The sequence below is a fragment of the Mustelus asterias genome, chromosome 3 (assembly GCF_964213995.1).
Source record: "Mustelus asterias chromosome 3, sMusAst1.hap1.1, whole genome shotgun sequence".
Lineage (NCBI taxonomy): Eukaryota > Metazoa > Chordata > Chondrichthyes > Carcharhiniformes > Triakidae > Mustelus > Mustelus asterias.
This window is the reverse complement of record NC_135803.1, coordinates 9,391,612-9,405,262: the sequence shown is the minus strand read 5'-3', so window position 1 is coordinate 9,405,262 and position 13,651 is coordinate 9,391,612. Positions and strand designations below refer to the sequence as shown.

At 53.5% G+C, this 13,651-nt stretch overlaps 1 protein-coding gene across 4 annotated transcripts in view; it reads right to left on the bottom strand.

Annotated features, from left to right (window-relative positions):
• Positions 1-413: 413 nt before the first annotated feature.
• The window catches only part of gpr160 (G protein-coupled receptor 160), a 37,480-nt gene continuing 24,242 nt past the window's right edge, over positions 414-13,651 (bottom strand). For all 4 annotated transcript variants that reach the window (XM_078204645.1, XM_078204653.1, XM_078204665.1 and 1 more), the window contains one exon: positions 414-2,023. In XM_078204645.1, coding sequence (XP_078060771.1) covers positions 906-1,940 — 1,035 coding nt within the window. In that variant the 5' untranslated portion in view covers positions 1,941-2,023 and the 3' untranslated portion in view covers positions 414-905. The remainder of the gene's footprint in view (positions 2,024-13,651) is intronic.

Below are 13,651 nucleotides of genomic sequence, written 5' to 3'. Positions count from 1 at the left end.
GGATTGAAAGTTTGATGGACGTTTATTGATGATCCAATTCTGGGTCACATGCAAGTTCTACCACCACTTGGCACCGTTGTCCAATCAGTAGCAACTGGGCAGGCGCTTTGCTTGCTGAGCCATTTGGAGTTAAAGGTGCAGGAGGTGAAATGTGTTGTTGAAGTCCACAATAAAGCAGACTACCTGGTCGGGCTGAATGAGACTTACTCCATCCATCCTCGTCTCATAACCAGATTAAGTGCAGCCACTGCAGGTTAACATTGACAATGTTCTGCAGAGAGATTGGAGGTGGTGCTTTACATGCCACTGGAGGCGGCGAAGGGCAGACATAGGGGGTCAGGTACGTTGAAGGGTAATAGAATATACAGATGATGATTTGCTGCCGCAGCATTAATCTACAAGTACACAATGCATTCATAGCACAAATCATTTTATTTTTCATTGTCACCCTCCATCTCACTGCATTAAATATCCTCCATAGAAAAATGCTGGATTTATTTCCCTGTGTTACATGCTTAATAATTACAGGTTTTTGTCATTTCTTCAGTTGTAATTGAAAGGTAAATTTTGCCACGGACAGAGAATTAAGATCGGTCCAAGAAAACAATCCTAATGGTTAGGAAAACCAAAAAACCCTTTTTAAAAATTATGACCTTTTTCCCTGCAAAAATGCTTCAAAAACATGAAGACAAAATACATTCTGAAATAAAACTGACAGGTTGGATTATTGGATCGCTGCCTAGAAGTTGTAAGAGATTGGTGTGTGAGGAGAGCAAGGATTTTAAAATCCCATTTAATAACTCTTGCACAAATCACCAAAATTAGTGAAAGACCAGAAAACAAGACTAATCAATATCTGGATTGATAATTACAGTGTGACACTTTCAGGAAGAACACAAGTTCCTTCAGACAATTAGAATATTTGGATCATTGTCCTCTTTCTCCGTGATCCATTCCTCTTTATCTGTGGTGCAGCCTTGCTGAAGGTGGCAGAACCTCCAATGGCAGAAACTGTCAGGAAATGAGGAAATGGCATCCTGAGAGATCTCACTATACCTCAGCCAGTAGACGGCTCCAATGAGGAAGCTGTTAATGAAACAAAGCCATGGAACATTCAAATCCATGTAAGCAGGAAGAGGAGCCCAGATCAAAACAACGGCCAGCTGAAGCAGAATAAACGGGCTCCAGCTCAAGAGAAAGCACATGGTGACATTAGTCAGGAGTTGTTTCTTGAATGAGTGGGACTGAAGGCACATGTTGGAGTGTGAACACAACACCACAATTTCTTCAACATAGGAAATCACTCTCAGAGATCTGATAAGGGAGCTCAAACCAGACCAGCAATAAATCGTCACAAATAACACAGTCAGAAGTATCATGACTGACAGAAAGCGGCTCTGGCAGCTGATAGTAACTTCACATTGGAACAAGTAGTAGTAGAGGATTGCTTTTAACGATGGGTGGAGGCTGTGGATATCAAAAACGTAGGCAATGGCTCCAAGCCATAACAACATGACGGTGAATATATATAGCATTTTCCGGAAGGTGCTTGCTGGCTTGGGGAGATCAGATAAGTTTAGGTAATAATCAAGACCAGACAGGAAGAAGATGGGCAAATGCAGGACACTGTAAATGCTCGAGAAAACCTGGAGAAACAGGCAGATATGATGGTTGCTTACTTGAGTTCCGAGAATCATATAGGTCTTAAAGAACGAAACCATTAGCACGTTCACAAATAATGCAAGGTCCATCAGTGACATGGAGATGCAGAAATAACCAATAAAACTCTGGAGTATGTTTCGTTTTGCAATCAAGATGAGCAAGTTGAGGACCACCTTTGCAAACAGGATAACCAGCAATAAACTTCTGCCATCAATGACCTGGTAGAAATACAGGCTAGCGTCAATCTTTATGCAGTTCTCACAGATAGCAGCTTCCATGTTTGCCTAATCGCAAACCATTGCTCATCTTCCAGGGCAAGTAAAGTGAGAGATGGATCTGTATCTCAATGTTGCCAGGATTTCTGCAAGATTAAAAATACAAACACAATTAGTTTGTCATACTGATATGAAGCAGTGAAATATCTAGAACATACAGATTAACATATGAAATTTGTCCCTTCCAGCTGCTCCAGTAAGTCTCAGAGTCAGTCCCTATCACTAACCCTACCAAAGCTATTTCACCTCTTCAGCAAAGATGTACACAGACCCAACAGGCAAAAACAGGCCAGTCAGCCCTATTTCCAACCCTCTTCATCTCAGACTATTAGTAAAACCTTCTGTTCCTTTCCCCCTTATCTGCCTTCCTTTGATTTGGCAGCATTGACCTCTGATCTCCAAAGCTAAAGCATGCAAAGTATTCTAACCTTATAAATGATTCATCATTAGCCACTGACCTCCCCGAGAATGATATTGCCATTATGCCTTTATAACTTTCAACCCGTTCTGAACCAGATACTTATTAGCAAAAAAACAAAACAAAAGTAAAATCGGCACTGTTCCAATTGAGAGTCTATTCTCCATCGAATGGGATGAAAGTTGAGGTGAATTGCTTTTGAACCCAGATATGCATACAGCACAGAAGGAGGCTCTTCAGCCCATCAGATATGTGCAAGGTCTTTAAAAAAAGATGGTTCCAATTATTCCACCTCTGCTTGCTCCTTTGAAGTATTTATTCAATTCCTCTTTGAAAGTTACTATTGCATCTCTTTCCACCACCCTTTCAAATAGTGTCCCACAGATCATACTTCCCTGCACAGGTGGCACAGTGGTCAGCACCAGGGATCTGGGTTTAATTCAGGACTTGGATGACTGTGTGGAGTTTACACATTCTCCCCATGTCTGTGTGGGTTTTCTCCGGGTGCTCTGGTTTCCCCCCCACACTCCAAAGACACGTGGGTTAGGTTGATTGGCCATGCTAAATTGCCCCTTCATGTCAGGAGGACTAGCAGGGTAAATACGTGAGGTTATGGGGAAACGGTCTGGGTGGGATTGTGGTCGGTGCAGACTCAATGGACCGAATGGCCTCCTTCTGCTCTGTAGGGATTCTATTATTCTATGCATAAAATAAAACTTTCCTCATCAATTTGAGTTGTCCCAGGGCCACTCAGCTCTGAGCTTTATTACAGCTTTGGTTCAAACAAACAAAAGAGGTGAGAGAGACTGCCCTTGACATCAAGGCAGCCTTTACTGAGGGTGGGACTTTCTGGCTTCCCCACAGCATGTTTTTTGGTGGCAGAGGCAGCTCGCCATTGGCCGCCAGTGGGATCTTCCAGTCCCAGAGACGTCTACAGTGTTTTGCGTGGCTCGCCTGTTCCATAACTAGGGAACCCACCACAGGGGGTTGCCTTCTGCAGGATCAGAAAATCCCGCCGGTCGGAAGATCCCACCCCACGTGTGACATCACAGAGGTCTAGCAAAACTAAAGTCAATGGGAATCATTGAAAACTTCTCCACTGATAGAGATATACAAAATTATGACAGGAAGAAATAGAGTGGACAGGATAAAATTGCTTCCCCTCGGTGGAGAAGTCTAGAATCAGGAAACATAGATAAGTAGCAGTTGGTATAGATGGGACATGAGGAAGAACGGTTTCACGCAGAGGGCGGTGGGTGTGTGGAATTCACTGCCGGAGTTGGTGGTGGAGGCAGAGACTCTAATCTCTTCTAAAAAGTACCTACATCTGCACCTTAAATGGTGCAAGCCCCAGGGCTATGGACGGGTGGGATTAGAAAGAGCACCTGTGTGTCCTTGGGCTGGCATGGACAAGATGGGCCAAATGGCCTCTTTAAGAACATAAGAACTAGGAGCAGGAGTAGGCCATCTGGCCCCTCGAGCCTGCTCCGCCATTCAATAAGATCATGGCTGATCTTTTCGTGGGCTCAGCTCCACTTACCCGCCCGCTCACCATAACCCTTAATTCCTTTACTGTTCAAATATTTATCTATCCTTGCCTTAAAAACATTCAATGAGATAGCCTCAACTGCTTCACTGGGCAGGGAATTCCACAGATTCACAACCCTGTGTGTGAAGAAGTTCCCCCTCAATTCAGTCCTAAATCTGCTTCCCCTTATTTTGAGGCTATGCCCCCTAGTTCTAGTTTCACCTGTCAGTGGAAACAACTTCCCTGCTTCTATCTTATCTATTCCCTTCATAATCTTATATGTTTCTATAAGATCCCCCCTCATTCTTCTAAATTCCAATGGGTAAAGCACCAGTCTACTCAGTCTCTCCTCATAAGTCAACCCTCTCAACTCCGGAATCAACCTAGTGAATCTCCTCTGCACCCCTTCCAGTGCCAGTATATCCTTTCTCAAGTAAGGAGACCAAAACTGTACACAGTACTCCAGGTATGGCCTCACCAGCACCTTATACAGCTGCAACATAACCTCACTGTTTTTAAACTCCATCCCTCTAGCAATGAAGGATAAAATTCCATTTGCTTTCTTAATTACCTGCTGCACCTGCAAACCAACTTGTGATTCTTGCACAAGGACACCCAGATCCCTCTGCACAGCAGCATGCTGCAATTTTTCACCATTTAAATAATAATCCATTTTGCTGTTATTCCTACCAAAATGGATGACCTCACATTTATCAACATTGTACTCCATCTGCCAGACCCTCGCCTACTCACTTAGACTATCTATATCCCTTTGCAGACTTTCAGCATCCTCTGCACACTTTGCTCTGCCACTCATCTTAGTGTCATCTGCGAATTTTGACATACTACATTTGGTCCCCAACTCCAAATCATCTCTGTAAATCGTGAACAATTGCGGTCCCAACACTGATCCCTGAGGCATACCACTAGTCACTGATCGCCAACAAGAAAGCACCCATTTACCCCCATTCTTAGCTTTCTGTTAGTTAACCAATCCTCTATCCATGCTAATACATTACCCGTAACACCATGCACCTTTATCTTATGTAGCAGTCTTTGGTGCAGCACCTTGTCAAATGTCTTCTGGAAATCCAGATACACCACGTCCATAGAACATAGAACAGTACAGCACAGAACAGGCCCTTCGGCCCACGATGTTGTGCCGAGCTTTATCTGAAACCAAGATCAAGCTATCCCACTCCCTATCATCCTGGTGTGCTCCATGTGCCTATCCAATAACCGCTTAAATCCATAGGTTCCTCATTGTCCACCGCACATGTAATGTTCTCAAAGAATTCCACCAAATTTGTCAAACATGGCCTTCCCTTCATGAACTCATGCTGCGTCTTATCAATGGGACGATTTATATCCAGATGTCTCGCTATTTCTTCCTTGATGATAGATTCAAGCATTTTCCCTCCTACAGAAATTAAGCTAACCGGCCTATAGTTATCCGCCTTTTGTCTACCTCCTTTTTTAAACAGTGGCGTCACATTTGCTGTTTTCCAATCTGCGGGAACCATCCCAGAGTCCAGCAAACTTTGGTAAATTATCACTAGTGCATTTGCTATTTCTCCCGCCATCTCTTTTAGTACCCTGGGATGCATTCCATCAGGACCAGGAGACTTGTCTACCTTTAGCCCCATTAACTTGCCCAACATTACCTCTTTCGTGACAATGATAGTTTCTAGGTCCTCACCTGCTATAGCCTTCCTGTTATCAATTTTTGGCATAGAATATAGAAAAGCTACAGCACAAACAGGCCCTTCAGCCCACAAGTTGCGCCGAACATGTCCCTACCTACTAGGCTTACCTCTAACCCTCTATCTTACTAACTTCCATGAACTTATCCAAAAGTCTCCTAAAAGACCCTATCAAATCCGCCTCCACCACCACTACCGGCAGCCGATTCCACGCACCCCCCACCCTCTGAGTGAAAGATTTACCCCTAACATCTCCTCTGTACCTACTCCCCAGCACCCTAAACCTGTGACCTCTTGTGGCAACCATTTCAGCCCTGGGTAAAAGCCTCTGAGAATCCACTCTATCAATACCCCTCAACATCTTATACACCTCTATCAGATCACCCCTCATCCTTCGCCTCTCCAAGGAGAAAAGACCTAGCTCTCTCAACCTATCCTCATAAGGCATGCCACCTAATCCAGGCAACATCCTTGTAAATCTCCTCTGCACCCTTTCTATGGCTTCCACATCCTTTCTGTAATGAGGTGACCAGAACTGGGCACAGTACTCCAGGTGGGGTCTGACCAGGGTCCTATACAGCTGCAGCATTTTCTCCTGATTTCTAAACTCAATTCCTCTATTGATGAAGGCCAGTATTCCATACGCCGTCTTAACCACAGCCTCCACCTGCGACGCTGATTTGAGCGTCCTATGAACCCGGACCCCAAGATCCTTCTGATCTTCCACACTGCCAAGCATCTTACCCTTAATATTATATTCTTTCATCCTACTCGACCTGCCAAAATGAACCACCACACACTTATCTGGGTTGAAGTCCATCTGCCACTTCTCCGCCCAGTCTTGCATCTTATCTATGTCTCGTTGCAACTGCTGACATCCCTCTACACTATCCACAACCACACCAACCTTTGTGTCATCAGCAAACTTGCCAACCCATCCTTCCACTTCCCAATCCAGGTCATTTATAAAAATCACAAAGAGCAAGGGTCCTAGAACAGATCCCTGGGGCACTCCACTGGTGAGAGATTTCACCACTGCCTTCCTCCTCCTTTCCTTACCCTTCTGTGCTACAAGGCTGGACTCCGCGCCGGAGGCACGACCACTGCTGCTTCCACCAGGTGGGCTGTCCACCCCAACAGTACTCAAACAAGAGTACTTATTTTTAAGGGGCACAACCACTGGGGTACTCTCTACCACCTGACTTTTCTTTTTCCTGACTGTGACCCACTTGCCTGCTTCTTGTGACCACCTGCCTATAAGTCCTATCACCTCCTCGTTTTCCCTGACCAGACGAACATCCTCGAGCTGCAGCTCCAGTTCCCTAACTCGGTCCCTTAGGAGCCGCAGTTCGACGCAGCCAGCGCAGATATGCATTTCTGGGAGGCTAGGAGCCTCCATGATCTCCCACATCCGGCACTGAGAACACCAAGCTGGTTTCACATACATAATGCCCCTTTTCCTCAGATTCCACAGGGAAAGAACTGAAGATTTGAAAGGTGAAACAACTAAAAACTAAACCTACACTGCCTCACCCGTTTCCTCCTAAGCCCGTTGAGCCAAAGCCCTCACTCCGCTGCCCGCTAACGACGTTGCCCGCTGGATAGTGCGGCCTGCTTTTTAAACCTCCCGCACACTTTTTAAAAAGCGCTTAAAAAAAAGTGTATCTTCCACTGTGAAGACGGGCACAAAATACCTGTTCAATGCCTCAGCCATTTTCTCATTTCTAGTTATTACATCTCCCTTCTCATCCTCTAAAGGACCAATGTTTACTTTAGCCACTCTTTTTCATTTTATATATTTGTAGAAACTTTCTGTACTGAAATTTTTCTCTGGTTCTTTTTCTGTGGTTCACTGGTTGGAGTCAAACCTGGCACAAGGGAAATCAGTTGTGGTTATTAGCCCACCTATTTTCAGCTGCTTCATCAACAACCTTTCCTCCCTTACAACGTCAGGAATGGGGATGTTCATTGAAGATTGTGCAATGTTCAGAATCATTCACAACTCCTCAGATAAAGTGTCCACAAGCAGCAAGATGAGGACAACATTGAAGCTTGGCCTGATAAGTGGCAAGTAACATGACAAGCCATACAAGTGTCAGGCAATAAATGAAACCGTTTCCCCTCAATGGCATGACCATCACTGTTGCTTTTTCTTTCATCGCTGGCTGGGTCAGTATTTGCTGGCCATCTCTAACTGCCTTTGGTCTGAGTGGTTCGCCAGTCCATTTCAGACAGCAGTTAAGACTCAACCACATTGATGGTAGGACTGACAGATTTCCTTCTTTGAATGACATTAGTGACTGGATGGATTTTTAAAACAACTGACTGTTGTTTCTTAGTCACCATTGCTGGGACTGATATTATATTCTAGATATACTCATTCAATACAAATTCCACCAGCAGCCTTGGTGGGATTTCAACCAATGTCCCGAAAGAATTCGCCGAGGCCTCCAGACTGCTGGTCAAGTGACAATACCACTCTGCTTCCACCTCCCCGAATTCCTCCACTGTTCATACCCTGGGGGTTGCCCTTGACAAGAAACTGAACTGAACGGAACCAGCATATAAACACTGGGGGGGGGGGGGGGGGCAGTGTCAGGTAGGGGGGGGGTTGTCAGGAGGAGAGGGGGAGTCAAAAGGAGGGGGGGAGGGCAGGAGGAGGGGGGGCAGGAGGAGGGGGGGCAGGAGGAGGGGGGGCAGGAGGAGGGGGGGCAGGAGGAGGGGGGGCAGGAGGAGGGGGGGCAGGAGGAGGGGGGGCAGGAGGAGGGGGGGCAGGAGGAGGGGGGGCAGGAGGAGGGGGGGCAGGAGGAGGGGGGCAGGAGGAGGGGGGCAGGAGGAGGGGGGGCAGGAGGAGGGGGGGCAGGAGGAGGGGGGGCAGGAGGAGGGGGGGCAGGAGGAGGGGGGGCAGGAGGAAGGGGGGCAGGAGGAAGGGGGGCAGGAGGAAGGGGGGCAGGAGGAAGGGGGGCAGGAGGAGGGGGGGGCAGGAGGAGGGGGGGGCAGGAGGAGGGGGGGGCAGGAGGAGGGGGGGGCAGGAGGAGGGGGGGGCAGGAGGAGGGGGGGGCAGGAGGAGGGGGGGGCAGGAGGAGGGGGGGGCAGGAGGAGGGGGGGGGCAGGAGGAGGGGGGGGGCAGGAGGAGGGGGGGGCAGGAGGAGGGGGGGGCAGGAGGAGGGGGGGGCAGGAGGAGGGGGGGGCAGGAGGAGGGGGGGGCAGGAGGAGGGGGGGGGCAGGAGGAGGGGGGGGGCAGGAGGAGGGGGGGGGCAGGAGGAGGGGGGGGGCAGGAGGAGGGGGGGGGCAGGAGGAGGGGGGGGGGCAGGAGGAGGGGGGGGGGCAGGAGGAGGGGGGGGGGGCAGGAGGAGGGGGGGGCAGGAGGAGGGGGGGGGCAGGAGGAGGGGGGGGGCAGGAGGAGGGGGGGGGCAGGAGGAGGGGGGGGGCAGGAGGAGGGGGGGGGCAGGAGGAGGGGGGGGCAGGAGGAGGGGGGGGCAGGAGGAGGGGGGGCAGGAGGAGGGGGGGCAGGAGGAGGGGGGGGCAGGAGGAGGGGGGGGCAGGAGGAGGGGGGGGGCAGGAGGAGGGGGGGGCAGGAGGAGGGGGGGCAGGAGGAGGGGGGGCAGGAGGAGGGGGGCAGGAGGAGGGGGGCAGGAGGAGGGGGGCAGGAGGAGGGGGGCAGGAGGAGGGGGGCAGGAGGAGGGGGGCAGGAGGAGGGGGGCAGGAGGAGGGGGGCAGGAGGAGGGGGGGCAGGAGGAGGGGGGGCAGGAGGAGGGGGGGCAGGAGGAGGGGGGGCAGGAGGAGGGGGGGCAGGAGGAGGGGGGCAGGAGGAGGGGGGCAGGAGGAGGGGGGAGTCAAAAGGAGGGGGGAGGGCAGGAGGAGGAGGGGGGGGCAGGAGGAGGAGGGGGGCAAGAGGAGGAGGGGGGCAGGAGGAGGAGGGGGGCAGGAGGAGGAGGGGGGCAGGAGGAGGGGGGGGCAGGAGGAGGGGGGCAGGAGGAGGGGGGCAGGAGGAGGGGGGAGTCAAAAGGAGGGGGGAGGGCAGGAGGAGGGGGGAGGGCAGGAGGAGGAGGGGGGGCAGGAGGAGGAGGGGGGCAGGAGGAGGGGGGGGCAGGAGGAGGAGGGGGGGGCAGGAGGAGGAGGGGGGGGCAGGAGGAGGAGGGGGGGCAGGAGGAGGAGGAGGGGGGCAGGAGGAGGAGGAGGGGGGCAGGAGGAGGAGGAGGGGGGCAGGAGGAGGAGGGGGGCAGGAGGAGGAGGGGGGCAGGAGGAGGAGGGGGGCAGGAGGAGGAGGGGGGCAGGAGGAGGAGGGGGGCAGGAGGAGGAGGGGGGCAGGAGGAGGAGGGGGGCAGGAGGAGGAGGGGGGCAGGAGGAGGAGGGGGGCAGGAGGAGGAGGGGGGCAGGAGGAGTAGGGGGGCAGGAGGAGGAGGGGGGCAGGAGGAGGAGGGGGGGCAGGAGGAGGAGGGGGGGCAGGAGGAGGAGGGGGGGCAGGAGGAGGAGGGGGGGCAGGAGGAGGAGGGGGGGCAGGAGGAGGAGGGGGGGCAGGAGGAGGAGGGGGGGCAGGAGGAGGAGGGGGGCAGGAGGAGGAGGGGGGGCAGGAGGAGGAGGGGGGGCAGGAGGAGGAGGGGGGGCAGGAGGAGGAGGAGGGGGGGCAGGAGGAGGAGGGGGGGCAGGAGGAGGAGGGGGGGCAGGAGGAGGAGGGGGGGCAGGAGGAGGAGGGGGGGCAGGAGGAGGAGGGGGGGCAGGAGGAGGAGGGGGGGCAGGAGGAGGAGGGGGGGCAGGAGGAGGAGGGGGGGCAGGAGGAGGAGGGGGGGCAGGAGGAGGAGGGGGGGCAGGAGGAGGAGGGGGGGCAGGAGGAGGAGGGGGGGCAGGAGGAGGAGGGGGGGCAGGAGGAGGAGGGGGGGCAGGAGGAGGAGGGGGGGCAGGAGGAGGAGGGGGGGCAGGAGGAGGAGGGGGGCAGGAGGAGGACGGGGGGCAGGAGGAGGACGGGGGGCAGGAGGAGGACGGGGGGGCAGGAGGAGGACGGGGGGCAGGAGGAGGGAGGGGGGCAGGAGGAGGAGGGGGGCAGGAGGAGGAGGGGGGCAGGAGGAGGAGGGGGGCAGGAGGAGGAGGGGGGCAGGAGGAGGAGGGGGGCAGGAGGAGGAGGGGGGCAGGAGGAGGAGGGGGGCAGGAGGAGGAGGGGGGCAGGAGGAGGAGGGGGGCAGGAGGAGGAGGGGGGCAGGAGGAGGAGGGGGGCAGGAGGAGGAGGGGGGCAGGAGGAGGAGGGGGGCAGGAGGAGGAGGGGGGCAGGAGGAGGAGGGGGGCAGGAGGAGGAGGGGGGCAGGAGGAGGAGGGGGGCAGGAGGAGGAGGGGGGCAGGAGGAGGAGGGGGGCAGGAGGAGGAGCGGGGCAGGAGGAGGAGGGGGGCAGGAGGAGGAGGGGGGCAGGAGGAGGAGGGGGGCAGGAGGAGGAGGGGGGCAGGAGGAGGAGGGGGGCAGGAGGAGGAGGGGGGCAGGAGGAGGAGGGGGGCAGGAGGAGGAGGGGGGCAGGAGGAGGAGGGGGGCAGGAGGAGGGGGGGGCAGGAGGAGGGGGGGGCAGGAGGAGGGGGGGCAGGAGGAGGGGGGGGGCAGGAGGAGGGGGGGCAGGAGGAGGGGGGGCAGGAGAAGGGGGGGCAGGAGGAGGGGGGGGGGCAGGAGGAGGGGGGGGGCAGGAGGAGGGGGGGGGCAGGAGGAGGGGGGGGCAGGAGGAGGGGGGGCAGGAGGAGCGGGGCAGGAGGAGGGGGGCAGGAGGAGGGGGGCAGGAGGAGGGGGGCAGGAGGAGGGGGGCAGGAGGAGGGGGGGCAGGAGGGGGGGGGCAGGAGGAGGGGGGGCAGGAGGAGGGGCAGGAGGAGGTGGGGGCAGGGAAGACGGGGGGCAGGAGGACGGGGGGCAGGAGGACGGGGGGCAGGAGGACGGGGGGCAGGAGGATCGGGGGGCAGGAGGATCGGGGGGCAGGAGGATCGGGGGGCAGGAGGATGGGGGGGCAGGATGGGGGGAGAAGGGGAGGGGGAGTTTGGGAGGGGGAAGGGGAGGGGAGAAGGGGGGAAGGGGAGGGGGGAAGGGGAGGGGGGAAGGGGAGGGGGGAAGGGGAGGGGGAGGGGGGGAAGGGGAGGGGGGGAGGCGGGGAAGGGGGGAACGGGAGGGGGAAGGGGAGGGGGCGGGAGGAGGAGGAGAAGGGGGGCGGGAAGAGGAGGGGGGGGCGGGAGAGGAAGGGGCAAATCATCCCTGCTCATATCTGGTGAAACGTTGGGGTCTCCCTGGCAGGCCGGCCTGTGGCGTTGGCTGGAGGCCTCATCCAATGTAATTGGTAGATTGGCAGGTCCTCATGTAAAATCCTCTTTGTAACTTTTTGAACAGGGTGGCAAGACTGTGTAATCATGTGACAAAGAACTGAGAGCTGGTCGCCACCCCCTCACCAGCTCCAGGTAAACATCAGCAGCAGCTCTCCGTACACCACCTGCTTGGTCTGAGGATAAATGTATCAGGCAACAAACAAAAGGCTCATTCAAATTGGGTTGACTCGGTGGTTTCCATGGAGATTGTCGATTGTTCTTTTTGAGTCCATTGCACATGTTAATATTTGCTGTGTTGCATTCAAAGTGGATCAGAACAAAACAACTTGAAGGCCCAAACAAATATATTAAAACTTAATAATACTTCAGCTTTAGAAAACTTCTCCCCCCTCAAATTGCAGAAAGAAACCCACCTCAGATTTGACCTCTGACTCATGACATCAGGTGTGAGCCTCAAAATCTCACAATGTCATTCAACAATGGAGGGTAAAATATTCAGCGGAGCAAATTTTCCTTTGGCTCAACTCTGAAATATGTCAAAAGGGGCACAGGGGCAGAGGAACATTGGTGTGTGTGCATAAATCATTGGAGGTGGCAGGACGGATGGAGAGAGCAGTTAATAAAGCATATAATATTCTTGGTTATATTCATAGAGACATGGGGTGCAAGAGCAAGGAGGTTATGCTGAATTTGTACAAGACACGAGTTATTCCAGCTGGAATATTGCATACAGTTCTGGGCGCAACCCTAAAGGAAGAATGTGAAAGCATTGAAGGGAGTGCAGTAGTGGTTTACAAGAATGGTTCCAGGGATGAGAAACTTCAGTACTTTTACTTAAACTTTATTTATTAGTGTCACAAGTAGGCTTACGTTAACACCGCAATTAAGTCACTGTGAAAATCCCCTAGTCGCCACACTCCGGCGCTAGTTTGGTACACCGAGGGAGAATTTAGCATGGTCAATGCACCTAACCAGCACGTCTTTCGGACTGTGGGAGGAAACCAGAGCACCTGGAGGAAACCCACGCAGACAGAGGGAGAATGTGCAGACTTCGCACAGAGAGTGACCCAGGCCGGGGATTGAGCCCTGGTCCCTGGCGCTGTGAGGTAGCAGTGCCCACCACTGTGCCACCAAATGTCAGTAATGAAGATAGATTGGAGAGATTAGGACAGTGCTCCTGTTTTCACTCAAAAAAAGATCAAGAATGAGACGGCACAGATCTAAAGTGATTTGCAAAAGAAGCTAACGTGATGAGAAAATTTTTTTTCCTACAATAAATGGTTGTGGTCTGGAATTCACTGCCTGGGTGTGTGCTGGATGCAGGATCAATTGAGATGTTGAAGAGGGCATTAGATGACTACTTGAGTAAAAACAATGCAGGGGTACGGGGTAAGGCAGGGAAATGGTATTAAGTCATGATCTGAGTTTGGAGAGCTGGTGCAGACACGATGGGCCAAATGGCCTCCCTCTGCACTGTAACAATTCTGTGAATTTTTGTGTTTTCAAAAATAACTAATCTGATTTGCCAGCGGCTACATGAAGAGTTTTCTTTTTACGGGGAGTTATGATGATCTGGGAGTACACTACCAGACAGGGTAATGGAAGCAGATTCAATAGTAACTTTTAAAAGAGAATTGGATGGGTACTTGAGGAAACAGCAGCAGGTCAATTTTGGTAGCTTTGTCAAACAGCTGGCATAGACACAATGACTTCCTTCTGTGCTGCATCATTGTATGAATTAAAGCAACAATTTTCTGTACAATTAACCGTAATTGTATTA